General features: G+C 44.4%; 1 protein-coding gene across 3 annotated transcripts in view; it reads right to left on the reverse strand.

Moving 5' to 3' along the window:
- LOC124150398 (lysosomal alpha-mannosidase-like) overlaps positions 1-17,227 on the reverse strand; it is a 41,431-nt gene that overhangs the window by 18,002 nt on the left and 6,202 nt on the right. The window contains exons 5-6 of one of the 3 annotated variants that reach the window (XM_048400801.1): positions 11,236-11,344; positions 5,932-6,029 (exon numbers count right to left, since the gene is read on the reverse strand). In XM_048400801.1, coding sequence (XP_048256758.1) covers positions 5,932-6,029; positions 11,236-11,344 — 207 coding nt within the window. Of the gene's footprint in view, positions 1-5,931; positions 6,030-6,124; positions 6,223-9,148; positions 9,247-11,235; positions 11,345-17,227 lie in introns of all 3 variants that reach the window. The other 2 variants (XM_048400799.1, XM_048400800.1) reach the window with 2 other exon arrangements.

Raw genomic sequence — 17,227 nt, forward strand, 5'->3', positions numbered from 1 at the left:
CTGATACAGGGTCCCAACATAGCCCTGATACATGCTCCCAACATAGCCCTGATACAGGGTCCCAACATAGTCCTGATACATGCTCCCAACATAGCCCTGATACATGCTCCCAACATAGCCCTGATACAGGGTCCCAACATAGCCCTGATACATGCTCCCAACATAGCCCTGATACAGGGTCCCAACATAGCCTTGACACAGAGTCCCAACATAGCCCTGATACAGGGTCCCAACATAGCCCTGATACAGGGTCCCAACATAGCCCTGATACATGGTCCAAACATAGCCCTGATACAGGGTCCCAACATAGTCCTGATACAGGGTCCCAACATAGCCCTGATACAGAGTCCCAACATAGCCCTGATACAAGGTCCCAACGTAGTCCTGATACAGGGTCCCAACATAGTCCTGATACAGGGTCCCAACATAGTCCTGATATAGGGTCCCAACATAGCCCTGATACAGGGTCCTAACATAGCCCTGATACAGGGTCCCAACATAGCCCTGATACAGGGTCCCAACATAGCCCTGATACAGGGTCCCAACATAGCCCTGATACATGGTCCCAACATAGCCCTGATATAGGGTCCCAACATAGCCCTGATACATGGTCCCAACATAGCCATGATACAGGGTCCCAACATAGCCCTGATTAAGGGTAGCAGGTCACAGAAAACCATAACACTTATATGTAGCAGATGAAGCCTTGGGGAGAGAGCGGGGTGTCTTACTGACAGTTCCCACAAGAGGCGGATCCGAGCTCTTGATGTCACCACAAGAGAACCCTAGTGGAGCCTGAAACGGTTATAGAGGGCTTCAGTCAACGGGTCAACTGAAGCTCCTACCGGTGGCCTGTAACGGTTATAGAGGGCTTCAGTCAACGGGTCAACTGAAGCTCCTACTGGTGGCCTGTAACGGTTATAGAGGGCTTCAGTCAACGGGTCAACTGAAGCTCCTACTGGTGGCCTGTAACGGTTATAGAGGGCTTCAGTCAACGGGTCAACTGAAGCTCCTACCGGTGGCCTGTAACGGTTATAGAGGGCTTCAGTCAACGGGTCAACTGAAGCTCCTACTGGTGGCCTGTAACGGTTATAGAGGGCTTCAGTCAACGGGTCAACTGAAGCTCCTACTGGTGGCCTGTAACGGTTATAGAGGGCTTCAGTCAACAGGTCATCTGAAGCTCCTACTGGTGGCCTGTAACGGTTATAGAGGGCTTCAGTCAACAGGTCATCTGAAGCTCCTACTGGTGGCCTGTAACGGTTATAGAGGGCTTCAGTCAACAGGTCATCTGAAGCTCCTACTGGTGGCCTGTAACGGTTATAGAGGGCTTCAGTCAACAGGTCATCTGAAGCTCCTACTGGTGGCCTGTAACCATTATAGAGGGCTCCAGTCAACAGGTCATCTGAAGCTCCTACTGGTGGCCTGTAACGGTTATAGAGGGCTCCAGTCAACAGGTCATCTGAAGATCCTACTGGTGGCCTGTAACGGTTATAGAGGGCTTCAGTCAACAGGTCATCTGAAGCTCCTACTGGTGGCCTGTAACCATTATAGAGGGCTCCAGTCAACAGGTCATCTGAAGCTCCTACTGGTGGCCTGTAACGGTTATAGAGGGCTCCAGTCAACAGGTCATCTGAAGCTCCTACTGGTGGCCTGTAACGGTTATAGAGGGATTCAGTCAACAGGTCATCTGAAGCTCCTACTGGTGGCCTGTAACCATTATAGAGGGCTTCAGTCAACAGGTCATCTGAAGCTCCTACTGGTGGCCTGTAACGGTTATAGAGGGCTCCAGTCAACAGGTCATCTGAAGCTCCTACTGGTGGCCTGTAACGGTTATAGAGGGCTTCAGTCAACAGGTCATCTGAAGCTCCTACTGGTGGCCTGTAACGGTTATAGAGGGCTTCAGTCAACAGGTCATCTGAAGCTCCTACTGGTGGCCTGTAACGGTTATAGAGGGCTCGAGTCGACAGGTCATCTGAAGCTCCTACTGGTGGCCTGTAACGGTTATAGAGGGCTCCAGTCAACAGGTCATCTGAAGCTCCTACTGGTGGCCTGTAACGGTTATAGAGGGCTTCAGTCAACAGGTCATCTGAAGCTCCTACTGGTGGCCTGTAACGGTTATAGAGGGCTTCAGTCAACAGGTCATCTGAAGCTCCTACTGGTGGCCTGTAACGGTTATAGAGGGCTCCAGTCGACAGGTCATCTGAAGCTCCTACTGGCCTGTAACCGTTATAGAGGGCTTCAGTCAACAGGTCATCTGAAGCTCCTACTGGTGGACTGTAACCGTTATAGAGGGCTCCAGTCAACAGGTCATCTGAAGCTCCTACTGGTGGCCTGTAACCATTATAGAGGGCTTCAGTCAACAGGTCATCTGAAGCTCCTACTGGTGGACAGTAACGGTTATAGAGGGCTCCAGTCAACAGGTCATCTGAAGCTCCTACTGGTGGCCTGTAACGGTTATAGAGGGCTTCAGTCAACAGGTCATCTGAAGCTCCTACTGGTGGCCTGTAACGGTTATAGAGGGCTCCAGTCGACAGGTCATCTGAAGCTCCTACTGGCCTGTAACCGTTATAGAGGGCTTCAGTCAACAGGTCATCTGAAGCTCCTACTGGTGGACTGTAACGGTTATAGAGGGCTTCAGTCAACAGGTCATCTGAAGCTCCTACTGGTGGACAGTAACGGTTATAGAGGGCTCCAGTCAACAGGTCATCTGAAGCTCCTACTGGTGGACTGTAACCATTATAGAGGGCTTCAGTCAACAGGTCATCTGAAGCTTCTACTGGTGGACTGTAACGGTTATAGAGGGCTTCAGTCAACAGGTCATCTGAAGCTCCTACTGGTGGACTGTAACCATTATAGAGGGCTTCAGTCAACAGGTCATCTGAAGCTCCTACTGGTGGCCTGTAACGGTTATAGAGGGCTCCAGTCAACAGGTCATCTGAAGCTCCTACTGGTGGCCTGTAACGGTTATAGAGGGCTTCAGTCAACAGGTCATCTGAAGCTCCTACTGGTGGCCTGTAACGGTTATAGAGGGCTTCAGTCAACAGGTCATCTGAAGCTCCTACTGGTGGCCTGTAACGGTTATAGAGGGCTCCAGTCGACAGGTCATCTGAAGCTCCTACTGGTGGCCTGTAACCATTATAGAGGGCTCCAGTCAACAGGTCATCTGAAGCTCCTACTGGTGGCATGTAACGGTTATAGAGAGCTTCAGTCAACAGGTCATCTGAAGCTCCTACTGGTGGCCTGTAACGGTTATAGAGGGCTTCAGTCAACAGGTCATCTGAAGCTCCTACTGGTGGCCTGTAACGGTTATAGAGGGCTCCAGTCGACAGGTCATCTGAAGCTCCTACTGGCCTGTAACCGTTATAGAGGGCTTCAGTCAACAGGTCATCTGAAGCTCCTACTGGTGGCCTGTAACGGTTATAGAGGGCTTCAGTCAACAGGTCATCTGAAGCTCCTACTGGTGGCCTGTAACGGTTATAGAGGGCTTCAGTCAACAGGTCATCTGAAGCTCCTACTGGTGGCCTGTAACCATTATAGAGGGCTTCAGTCAACAGGTCATCTGAAGCTCCTACTGGTGGCCTGTAACCATTATAGAGGGCTTCAGTCAACAGGTCATCTGAAGCTTCTAGTGGTGGCCTGTAACGGTTATAGAGGGCTCCAGTCAACAGGTCATCTGAAGCTCCTACTGGTGGCCTGTAACAATTATAGAGGGCTTCAGTCAACAGGTCATCTGAAGCTCCTACTGGTGGCCTGTAACGGTTATAGAGGGCTCCAGTCAACAGGTCATCTGAAGCTCCTACTGGTGGCCTGTAACCATTATAGAGGGCTCCAGTCAACAGGTCATCTGAAGCTCCTACTGGTGGCCTGTAACGGTTATAGAGAGCTTCAGTCAACAGGTCATCTGAAGCTCCTACTGGTGGCCTGTAACGGTTATAGAGGGCTTCAGTCAACAGGTCATCTGAAGCTCCTACTGGTGGCCTGTAACGGTTATAGAGGGCTCCAGTCGACAGGTCATCTGAAGCTCCTACTGGTGGACTGTAACGGTTATAGAGGGCTCCAGTCAACAGGTCATCTGAAGCTCCTACTGGTGGACTGTAACCATTATAGAGGGCTCCAGTCAACAGGTCATCTGAAGCTCCTACTGGTGGCCTGTAACGGTTATAGAGAGCTTCAGTCAACAGGTCATCTGAAGCTCCTACTGGTGGCCTGTAACGGTTATAGAGGGCTTCAGTCAACAGGTCATCTGAAGCTCCTACTGGTGGCCTGTAACGGTTATAGAGGGCTCCAGTCGACAGGTCATCTGAAGCTCCTACTGGTGGACTGTAACGGTTATAGAGGGCTCCAGTCAACAGGTCATCTGAAGCTCCTACTGGTGGACTGTAACCATTATAGAGGGCTCCAGTCAACAGGTCATCTGAAGCTCCTACTGGTGGCCTGTAACGGTTATAGAGGGCTTCAGTCAACAGGTCATCTGAAGCTCCTACTGGTGGACTGTAACGGTTATAGAGGGCCCCAGTCAACAGGTCATCTGAAGCTCCTACTGGTGGCCTGTAACAATTATAGAGGGCTTCAGTCAACAGGTCATCTGAAGCTCCTACTGGTGGCCTGTAACGGTTATAGAGGGCTCCAGTCAACAGGTCATCTGAAGCTCCTACTGGTGGACTGTAACCGTTATAGAGGGCTCCAGTCAACAGGTCATCTGAAGCTCCTACTGGTGGACTGTAACGGTTATAGAGGGCTTCAGTCAACAGGTCATCTGAAGCTCCTACTGGTGGCCTGTAACGGTTATAGAGGGCTTCAGTCAACAGGTCATCTGAAGCTCCTACTGGTGGCCTGTAACGGTTATAGAGGGCTTCAGTCAACAGGTCATCTGAAGCTCCTACTGGTGGCCTGTAACCATTATAGAGGGCTTCAGTCAACAGGTCATCTGAAGCTCCTACTGGTGGACTGTAACGGTTATAGAGGGCTCCAGTCAACAGGTCATCTGAAGCTCCTACTGGTGGCCTGTAACCATTATAAAGGGCTTCAGTCAACAGGTCATCTGAAGCTCCTACTGGTGGCCTGTAACAATTATAGAGGGCTTCAGTCAACAGGTCATCTGAAGCTCCTACTGGTGGCCTGTAACGGTTATCGAGGGCTCCAGTCAACAGGTCATCTGAAGCTCCTACTGGTGGACTGTAACCATTATAGAGGGCTTCAGTCAACAGGTCATCTGAAGCTCCTACTGGTGGACTGTAACGGTTATAGAGGGCTCCAGTCAACAGGTCATCTGAAGCTCCTACTGGTGGCCTGTAACCATTATAAAGGGCTTCAGTCAACAGGTCATCTGAAGCTCCTACTGGTGGCCTGTAATGGTTATAGAGGGCTTCAGTCAACAGGTCATCTGAAGCTCCTACTGGTGGCCTGTAATGGTTATAGAGGGCTTCAGTCAACAGGTCATCTGAAGCTCCTACTGGTGGCCTGTAACCATTATAGAGGGCTTCAGTCAACAGGTCATCTGAAGCTCCTACTGGTGGCCTGTAACCGCTATTAAGGGCTTCAGTCAACAGGTCATCTGATAATCCTAGTGGTGGCCTGTAACGGTTATAAAGTTGGACCCTGGTTAGAATCCTGCACTGTGGGGGCCCTGAATAGAATAGAAATCCTGCACTCTACTGCTTGTCATAAAAGATGACTATTCAATGGTAAATTGGTTCATAGCATGTCATACCCTGTGGAGAGTTGGTCATGATATCAGTCACTAGTTTGTCAAGCCTAGATTTGATTATTTACAGGCTGTGATGACACAGATACAGATCAGTGATGATGAATTACTCAGAACCTATTTAGAAACTGCCCAGGGAACTCCATGCAGTTGCCAAGGTGAAGATGACATACAAGGGGAAGGTCACTGGGGTCAGGAGTAGCGTGCCTGACAGCAGCCTGTCTTACCATGACAGGTTCGTCTTGACAAAAGGTGTCATAGCAGAAGCCACCTGGTGGTGAATAGCCATTGAACAGGGCTCCGGTGAACAGATCCGCTCTGTCCCCTAGACACAAAAAGCAAACGTAATACAGACAGACATGGGCCCTGACAAGCCCCAGACAGACACAGGCAGCACACGGCAGGGCAGCCTGTAGTTACCATGATCGGGGAATCCCGGCAGGAAAGATCATAGCAGAATCCTCCAGGCGGACCATAGCCACTGTACAGTGCACCGGTAAACAGGTCGGCCCTCTCACCTGAACATCACAGAGCATTACAGAGCAGAACAGAACATCCTAGAGCAGCTAGAGCCACTGTACAGTGCACCGGTAAACAGGTCGGCCCTCTCACCTGAACATCACAGAGCATTACAGAGCAGAGCAGAACAGAACATCCTAGAGCAGCTAGAGCCACTGTAAAGTGCACCGATAAACAGGTCGGCCCTCTCACCTGAACATCACAGCACATTACAGAGCAGAACAGAACATCCTAGAGCAGCTAGAGCCACTGTACAGTGCTCCGGTAAATAGACAGAACAGAACAGAACATGAAGGAACATCACAAGAGCTGAGACAGCAGGACAGAATGTGGACATGAAGCAAGGTGTAGAGACACCGGAACACTCATGTACAGTAAGTAGAGGCATCAAGCATGACAACATGGCCGTTAGATTGAGTCATGTCTGTGTCTTCATTTTGTCAGTTCACTGACTGTTTTGAAATCTCAACACCAAAAAGGGTTTTAGAATGTATCACTTCCATGCACTAATGTCCACATTCTGTTGTGCTGTTTTCATGCAAATACGGTGTGACACGACAAGCAGACTTGGCCACGGTGCCTGGAAGAAACAGACTATTAGTAGAGGCGATGTGTTAGTGGGAGAGATTGACAATGTGTTAATGGGAGAGATTGACAATGTGTTAGTGGGAGAGATTGACAATGTGTTAGTGGGAGAGATTGACAATGTGTTAATGGGAGAGATTGACAATGTGTTAGTGGGAGAGATTGACAATGTGTTAGTGGGAGAGATTGACAATGTGTTAGTGGGAGAGATTGACAATGTGTTAATGGGAGATTGACAATGTGTTAGGGGGAGATTGACAATGTGTTAGTGGTAGAGATTGACAATGTGTTAGTGGTAGAGATTGACAATGTGTTAGTGGGAGAGATTGACTATGTGTTAGTGGGAGAGATTGACAATGTGTTAGTGGTAGAGATTGACAATGTGTTAGTGGGAGATTGACAATGTGTTAGTAGGAGATTGACAATGTGTTAGTGGGAGATTGACAATGTGTTAGTGGTAGAGATTGACAATGTGTTAGTGGTAGAGATTGACAATGTGTTAGTGGGAGAGATTGACTATGTGTTAGTGGGAGAGATTGACAATGTGTTAGTGGTAGAGATTGACAATGTGTTAGTGGTAGAGATTGACAATGTGTTAGTGGGAGAGATTGACAATGTGTTAGTGGGAGAGATTGACTATGTGTTAGTGGGAGAGATTGACAATGTGTTAGTGGTAGAGATTGACAATATGTTAGTTGGAAATTGAGAATGTGTTAGTAGGAGAGATTGACAATGTGTTAGTGGGAGATTGACAATGTACTAGTAGGAGAGATTGACAATATGTTAGTAGGAGAGATTGACAATGTGTTAGTAGGAGAGATTGACAATGTGTTAGTAGGAGAGATTGACAATATGTTAGTTGGAAATTGACAATGTGTTAGTAGGAGAGATTGACAATGTGTTAGTAGGAGAGATTGACAATGTGTTAGTAGGAGATTGACATTGTGTTAAAAGGAGAGATTGACAATGTGTTTGTTGGAAATTGACAAATTGTTAGGAGAGATTGACAATGTATTTGCATGAGACTGATTATGTATTTTCAAGAGACTGTTAATGAATTTGCTAAGATGTAAGTTTTTCTATTGATTAGGTTTATCATGTTAATTTGTTCAGGAGCTCTCATGCTTCTCTGTGGTCCAGAGGATATAGATGTAGACTTGAATTCCAGAAAGGTTGCTGGTTGTGTGTTCAAACCCAGGTTTCAGCAATGAGTTTTTTGTACAATCTGAAACCAATTTTGAAGCCTCAGTTTCACTTCTTCCTGTCATGTGATCAGGTGTGAGCACACAATCTACATGCATTAGATGTACATGTGCTGTGTGATCCTCCATGTTGCCTGCCGATTGTCACAGTCTGTATGAAAGTATGTTGGAGCACAAATGTAAGTTTTCTTTTTGTATTTCTGACATTTTGTGATGATATGTAAATGCATTTATATGCTATTGTACTTCTTGAGTTGAAAATGTGAAATTAATGCAAACATTTTAAGAAATGTCAAAAACATGTTTACATAGAAACTGTCTAAATGTCACAAACTAAATTTCTTTTACTTTGTATTGTAGTTTTCTAAACCTCATCACCTCGTCACCTCGTCACTGGAAGCATCATTTCAACGTTAACAGTTTGTGATGCAAACGATATTTTCAGTGTGAAACGTTTAAAGAAATGACACTGACAATAAATTCCATGTGATGCGAGCGTTTCAGAATTTTTGAGTCCTTGCATCTACAGTTAATGTATTTGTAAGAGACTGACAATGTATTTGTATGAGACTGACAATGTATCCGTAAGAGACTGACAATATATTTGTAAGAGACTGACAATGTATTTGTAAGAGACTGACAATGTATCTGTAAGAGACTGACAATGTATCTGTAAGAGACTGACAATGTATCTGTAAGAGACTGACAATGCATCTGTAAGAGACTGACAATGTATCTGTAAGAGACTGACAATGTATCTGTAAGAGACTGACAATGTATTTGTAAGAGACTGACAATGTATTTGTAAGAGACTGACAATGTATCTGTAAGAGACTGACAATGTATCTGTAAGAGACTGACAATGTATCTGTAAGAGACTGACAATGTATCTGTAAGAGACTGACAATGTATTTGTAAGAGACTGACAATGTATCTGTAAGAGACTGACAATGTATCTGTAAGAGACTGACAATGTATCTGTAAGAGACTGATAATGTATCTGTAAGATATTAATGCTGAGTAATGTTGATGATGAGGGTGATGACAACAACGTCCAGAGACACTTGTTGCTGTCCCGCCACACTGATCTACCTCCTGTGAGGAGCGGCGTCCTGTAAAAGAGGGTCTGGGACATTACCATGACAGGGGGATCTGTACACAGAGCATCAAAACAGAATCCTGGAGGTGGCTGGTACATGTTGGGCAAGGCTCCGGTGAACAGGTCGGCCCTCGCACCTGGGAGAACGTATACAGCATCACACAGTGAGTGAGTGAGTGAGTGAGTTTGGTTTTACGCCGCTTTTAGCAATATTCCAGCAATATCACGGCGGGGGACACCAGAAATGGGCTTCACACATTGTACCCATGTCGGGAATCGAACCTGGGTCTTCGGTGTGACGAGCAAACGCTTTAACCACTAGGCTACCCGACCGCCCAGCATCACACAGAGATGGGGGACATGAACTATTTCACAGTCACACCTTGCTTTCCTTATTACTGGGTTCACAAAGCATTTGGTTGGTGATTGAAATAAAAATAAAATTAAGCTCTTTGATTATTCAAGAGTTCAAATTCTGCATGAAGGTATGATTAGTAAGTACTTCTGGAAATAATCAGTGCTCCTGTACCACTTGTCTTAGTGAGGCTGGAATCAGTCAGCTTAGTTATTCTGAAGTGTCAATTGCAGTTTTTGCCCAACTTCCTCTGATTTTTATTGCGTGGGTAGGAGATCAGTAAACTAAGCAATACAAAAATAAAACACATTAAAATAAGAAGAATTTCCATGAAACATAATGACGTAAATAAAGAGGCAAGATATAAGTTCTTTTGCTAATCTCCATATAGGCTATATACTGTAAATCGTGAAATTAATGCGTTTACAAAAGAGCGAACGCTGGGCCCTTGCTAAAAACGTGACTCAATATGAAAGCGACACCCCCCTCCTCTCAAGCATCAGTGGATATGTTATCTTAAGAAAATGTCCTCTGTCAGGTTTACAGGAGAATCCTCATCTTAATCCAACCTTACATTAATCCAATCACACACCAAATAGAACTGCTTATTAGCGCTGAGTACTGTACTTCTGCTAAAACAATGCATGCGCGCTGGCTCGTTTCGGCCTTTGACGCAGTCGCAAAGAACAAAGACACTGTGTTGCGTGGATGGCGTCTGTCTGGACTTGCAGGTGTGATCAGTGATGACATAAGTGAGTAGAACTCGTTTTGACCTCAGCAGTGACAATTCACAGGATGTAATTAGTGTTTGAATGATATTGTTTATATACTTATTACAAGTGCTGCTCAATAAACAGTGATGTGGAATACATAGTTGTTTGTTTTCAGCTCATGTCTAAGTTCGTATTTCTGCTATCCAAAATGTCTTATTGTTGATATAAATGCGATGTTTAGTAAAGCGAGCCAAGACCACTCGCATTTTTCGCATTTAATTCACGCTCGCGTTAATTTCAAGATTTACAGTATGTCACATGAATAAAGTAGATGTTTTTACTCGAGAGCAAGGACAGCAGGAAACCCGGATGTCGGTGGGTGACACAAACAGCTGCGCCTCGTGCAAAGTGTCACCACGGTGGATCAGTCAACTTGGACTTTTTCAGTATTAAACTCAAGGTGTTGACAAGTACTTGCAAAAACAGTATTACCCCATGATTTACTAACGTAACCTTGACATTTGACTAATCTTGACCACAACCATTTTAAAGCAGGGCCTTCTAAAGAAGGAATATGCCAAGTTTAATATGTTTAATTATGAATACATTAATAATTTTCGAGAAAGTGTGACCACAAACCTTTCTGTGAGTTATTTATATACCGTGACCTACAACTTTTTCATTACACATGTCAAAAGATTTTCCCATGGTCATTTGAAAAAAGGCCAGGGAAGCAAAACCTCTAATCATGCTAATGTTACTAATCTTTGGGCACAGACATCATGGACATAGTCCTTAAAAAAACAAACATATCAGGAAAGCATATCATGTTTACAGTTGTCAAAAAAATCTTTATTACACTTTGTGGAGCCAAAATGTTCCTTTATGAGCCTGAAAAAACATGCTGAAATTAAAAAGATATGGTGCCAAAAATACCATTCATATTGTTAATATTGCAACTCTGAACAGAGACATTGATTACTGAACAGCAAGGCACAGCAGCATGGTCATGACTGACAAGGCAATATTCAAGTTTTGGACAAAATAAACAAACTGACCAATGTTCTTGGGGCTTCCTCGCCATAGCATTTCCATCGTTGTATGGTTCAGTCGCCTGTCCTTGTCTGCGTAGTCAAGGCGCCCGAAATACAGACCATCGTATCCCATCTGCACATGGTGGACAGAATGCCTATCAGTAAACAGCTGACCTTTCTAAACTTACAGAGTTCTTTCTGTACTTTAGGGCAGAGGAACATATTACACACATGAAAATGGTATTAGCTGTACATGCTGAATATGATTTGTTTGGTTTGTTTGTTGTTTAACGCCACACTCAGCAATAGTCCAGCTATATGATGGCGGTCTGGAAATAATCAAGTCTGGACCAGACAATCCAGTAATTGACATCATGAGCATCGATCTACGCAATTGGGATACAATGACATGCATCAGCCAAGTCAGTGAGTCTGACCACCCAATCCCATTAGCCGCCTCTTACATCAATCATGGGTTGCTAAAGACCTTTACTACCCCGGAATCTTCATGGGTCTACTGAATATGATTGGTTTGGTTTGTTTGTTGTTAACGTCGCACTTGGCAATATTCCAGCTATATGACGGCTGTCTGTAAATAATTGAGTCTGGACCAGACAATTCAGTGATTGATATCATGAGCATCGATCCATGCAATTTGGATCGATGACATGCATCAACCAAGTCAGCGAGCCGGAACACCCAATCCTGTTAGTCACCTGTTACGACATGCTTGGTCGCCTTTTACAGCAAGCATTGGTTGCTAAGGACCCATTCCTGCCCGGAATCTTGACGGATCTGCTGAACATGAGGATGGAGTATCAACAAGCTGATACAAGGAGTAAATGTCATGTTGACAATGGTAAACCACATGGGCAGCTCACATGAGAAATATGTAATCTAACATTGGATTTGGTTTTGTACGGTCACATGCCATCATGCATGGCCATCTTCAGACACAGATATTATGACTGCTTCCTTCAATACAGGCATCACTCTCTTGCCCTTCATCAAAATGCAGTTACTGCTCTCAGTTCAAATCTTTACTAAGTGTTGAATCTATTTAAACAGTGATCTACTAAATGTTGAAACCTATCTAACCAGTGATCTACTAAATATTGAAACCTATCTAACCAGTGATCTACTAAATATTGAAACCTATTTCACCAGTGATCTACTAAATGTTGAAACCTATCTAACCAGTGATCTACTAAATATTGAAACCTATTTCACCAGTGATCTACTAAATATTGAAACCTATCTAACCAGTGATCTACTAAATATTGAAACCTATTTCACCAGTGATCTACTAAATATTGAAACCTATCTTACCAGTGATCTACTAAATATTGAAACCTATCTAACCAGTGATCTACTAAATATTGAAACCTATTTCACCAGTGATCTACTAAATGTTGAAACCTATCTAACCAGTGATCTACTAAATATTGAAACCTATTTCACCAGTGATCTACTAAATATTGAAACCTATTTAACCAGTGATATACTTAATATTGAAACCTATTTAACCAGTGATCTACTAAATATTGAAACCTATTTCAACCTACATGTTAGTGGCAAAATCATTAATTTGTCTTTTTGCACATGCATAACAAGATGTAAAGCATTAATCATTTGCATTCTGTAACATCAATTCTGTCTTCAGCTCGCATATTTAATCAATTTGAACCTTTGTATTTCTGTGAAGGCCTGACATACTTCACGCTAAACTTGATGGTAACCTCGAACAAAGGTGAAACTGTGGCTGATACTGATCTGGCCAATATCAAGTAGAAGGCTGCTGAGTCACTGATAACACAGGTCACTATCAGTCTGCACTTTACTATATACTGGCTGTGCCATCTCTTCAACTACCATGGCAGCCCTGTAGGTCATCTAGTCATCAGGTCATCTCAACAAATCAAAACCATTTGAATAACTTCAGATTTAGCGACCTTGCAACTTGTAAATGTCTTCTGACATACAGTGGCAGCATGTCTCACCAAGCATTAGTGGCAAATATCTCACCTGACGTTCAGTGGGAGCATGTCTCACCGAGCATTAGTGGCATGTGTCTCACCTGACATTCAGTGGAAGCATGTCTCACCGAGCATTAGTGGCATGTGTCTCACCTGACATTCAGTGGAAGCATGTCTCACCGAGCATTAGTGACATGTGTCTCACCTGACGTTCAGTGGAAGCATGTCTCACCGAGCATTAGTGACACATATTTTTCACCTGACATTCAGTGAAAGCATGTCTCACCGAGCATTAGTGGCATGTGTCTCACCTGACATTCAGTGGAAGTATGTCTCACCGAGCATTAGTGGCATGTGTCTCACCTGACATTCAGTGGAAGCATGTCTCACCGAGCATTAGTGGCATGTGTCTCACCTGACATTCAGTGGAAGCATGTCTCACCGAGCATTAGTGGCATGTGTCTCATCTGACGTTCAGTGGAAGCATGTCTCACCGAGCATTAGTGACATGTGTCTCACCTGACATTCAGTGGAAGCATGTCTCACCGAGCATTAGTGACACATATTTCTCACCTGACATTCAGTGAAAGCATGTCTCACCGAGCATTAGTGGCATGTGTCTCACCTGACATTCAGTGGAAGCATGTCTCACCGAGCATTAGTGACATGTGTCTCATCTGACATTCAGTGGAAGCATGTCTCACCGAGCATTAGTGACATGTGTCTCACCTGACATTCAGTGGAAGCATGTCTCACCGAGCATTAGTGGAATGTGTCTCACCTGACATTCAGTGAAAGCATGTCTCACAGAGCATTAGTGGCATGTATCTCACCTGACATTCAGTGGAAGCATGTCTCACCAAGCATTAGTGGCATGTGTCTCATCTGACGTTCAGTGGAAGCATGTCTCACCGTGCATTAGTGGCATGTGTCTCACCTGACGTTCAGTGGAAGCATGTCTCACCAAGCATTAGTGGCATGTGTCTCACCTGACATTCAGTGGAAGCATGTCTCACTGAGCATTAATGGCATGTGTCTCACCTGACATTCAGTGGAAGCATGTCTCCCCGAGCATTAGTGGTACCTGTCTCACCTGACATTAGTGGATGCATTTCTCACCAAGCATTAGTGGCATGTGTCTCACCTGACGGTCAGTGGAAGCATGTCTCACCGAGCATTAGTGGTACGTGTCTCACCTGACGTTCAGTGGATGCATTTCTCACCAAGCATTAGTGGCATGTGTCTCACCTGACATTCAGTGGAAGCATGTCTCACCGAGCATTAGTGGTACGTGTCTCACCTGACATTCAGTGGAAGCATGTCTCACCGAGCATTAGTGGCACGTGTCTCACCTGACATTCAGTGGAAGCATGTCTCACCGAGCATTAGTGGCATGTGTCTCATCTGACGTTCAGTTGATGCATGTCTCACCAAGCATTAGTGGCATGTGTCTCACCTGATATTCAGTGGAAGCATGTCTTAACGAGCATTAGTGGCATGTGTCTCACCTGACATTCAGTGGAAGCATGTCTCACCGAGCATTAGTGGCATGTGTCTCACCTGACGTTCAGTGGCAGCATGTCTCACCGAGCATTAGTGGCACATATTTCTCACCTGACATTCAGTGGAAGCATGTCTCACCGAGCATTAGTGGCATGTGTCTCACCTGACATTCAGTGGATGCATGTCTCACTGAGCATTAGTGGCATGTGTCTCACCTGACATTCAGTGGAAGCATGTCTCACCGAGCATTAGTGGCATGTGTCTCACCTGACGTTCAGTGGAAGCATGTCTCACCGAGCATTAGTGGCATGTGTCTCACCTGACATTCAGTGGAATTATGTCTCACCGAGCATTAGTGGCATGTGTCTCACCTGACATTCAGTGGAAGCATGTCTCACCGAGCATTAGTGGCATGTGTCTCACCTGACGTTCAGTGGAAGCATGTCTCACCGAGCATTAGTGGCATGTGTCTCACCTGACATTCAGTGGAATTATGTCTCACCGAGCATTAGTGGCATGTGTCTCACCTGACATTCAGTGGAAGCATGTCTCACTGAGCATTAATGGCATGTGTCTCACCTGACATTCAGTGAAAGCATGTCTCACTGAGCATTAGTGGCACGTGTCTCATCTGACATTCAGTAGAAGCATGTCTCACCGAGCATTAGTGGCATGTGTCTTACCTGACATTCAGTGGCAGCATGTCTCACCAAGCATTAGTGGTACGTGTCTCACCTGACATTCAGTGGAAGCATGTCTCACCGAGCATTAGTGGCATGTGTCTCACCTGACATTCAGTGGAAGCATGTCTCACCGAGCATTAGTGGCATGTGTCTCTCCTGACATTCAGTGGAAGCATGTCTCACCGAGCATTAGTGGCATGTGTCTCACCTGACGTTCAGTGGAAGCATGTCTTACCGAGCATTAGTGGCATGTGTCTCACCTGACATTCAGTGGAAGCATGTCTCACTGAGCATTAGTGGCATGTGTCTCACCTGACGTTCAGTGGAAGCATGTCTCACCGAGGATTAGTGGCACATGTCTCACCTTTTTATCACTTTTATCAACTTCAGAACTCAGTCCTTCACACTGAAGTATATAATAATTGTGGCAATGTCTTTCCTGTCATTCAGTATATACATATGTGGCAATGTCTTTCCTGTCATTCAGTTTATACATATGTGGCAAAGTCTTTCCTGTCATTCAGTATATACATATGTGGCAAAGTCTTTCCTGTCATTCAGTATATACATATGTGGCAATGTCTTTCCTGTCATTCAGTATATACATATGTGGCAATGCGTTTCCTGTCATTCAGTATATACATATGTGGCAATGTCTTTCCTGTCATTCAGTATAAACATATGTGGCAATGTGTTTCCTGTCATTCAGTATATACATATGTGGCAATGTGTTTCCTGTCATTCAGTATATACATATGTGGCAATGTCTTTCCTGTCATTCAGTATATACATATGTGGCAATGTCTTTCCTGTCATTCAGTATATACATATGTGGCAATGTCTTTCCTGTTATTCAGTATATACACATGTGGCAATGTGTTTCCTGTTATTCAGTATATACATATGTGGCAATGCGTTTCCTGTCATTCAGTATATACACATGTGGCAATGTGTTCCCTGTCATTCAGTATATACATATGTGGCAATGTCTTTCCTGTTATTCAGTATATACACATGTGGCAATGTGTTTCCTGTTATTCAGTATATACATATGTGGCAATGCGTTTCCTGTCATTCAGTATATACATATGTGGCAATGTGTTTCCTGTCATTCAGTATATACACATGTGGCAATGTGTTTCCTGTCATTCAGTATATACATATGTGGCAATGTGTTTCCTGTCATTCAGTATATACATATGTGGCAATGTGTTTCCTGTCATTCAGTATATACATATGTGGCAATGTGTTTCCTGTCATTCAGTATATACATATGTGGCAATGTGTTTCCTGTCATTCAGTATATACACATGTGGCAATGTGTTTCCTGTCATTCAGTATATACACATGTGGCAATGTGTTTCCTGTCATTCAGTATATACATATGTGGCAATGCGTTTCCGTTCATTCAGTATATACACATGTGGCAATGTGTTTCCTGTCATTCAGTATATACATATGTGGCAATGTCTTTCCTGTCATTCAGTATATACACATGTGGCAATGTGTTTCCTGTCATTCAGTATATACATATGTGGCAATGTGTTTCCTGTCATTCAGTATATACACATGTGGCAATGTGTTTCCTGTCATTCAGTATATACACATGTGGCAATGTGTTCCCTGTCATTCAGTATATACATATGTGGCAATGCGTTTCCGTTCATTCAGTATATACACATGTGGCAATGTGTTTCCTGTCATTCAGTATATACATATGTGGCAATGTCTTTCCTGTCATTCAGTATATACACATGTGGCAATGTGTTTCCTGTCATTCAGTATATACATATGTGGCAATGTGTTTCCTGTTATTCAGTATATACATATGTGGCAATGTGTTTCCTGTCATTC

This window comes from Haliotis rufescens, unplaced genomic scaffold (genome assembly GCF_023055435.1).
Source record: "Haliotis rufescens isolate VD_foot unplaced genomic scaffold, xgHalRufe1.0.p SCAF_20, whole genome shotgun sequence".
NCBI lineage: Eukaryota > Metazoa > Mollusca > Gastropoda > Lepetellida > Haliotidae > Haliotis > Haliotis rufescens.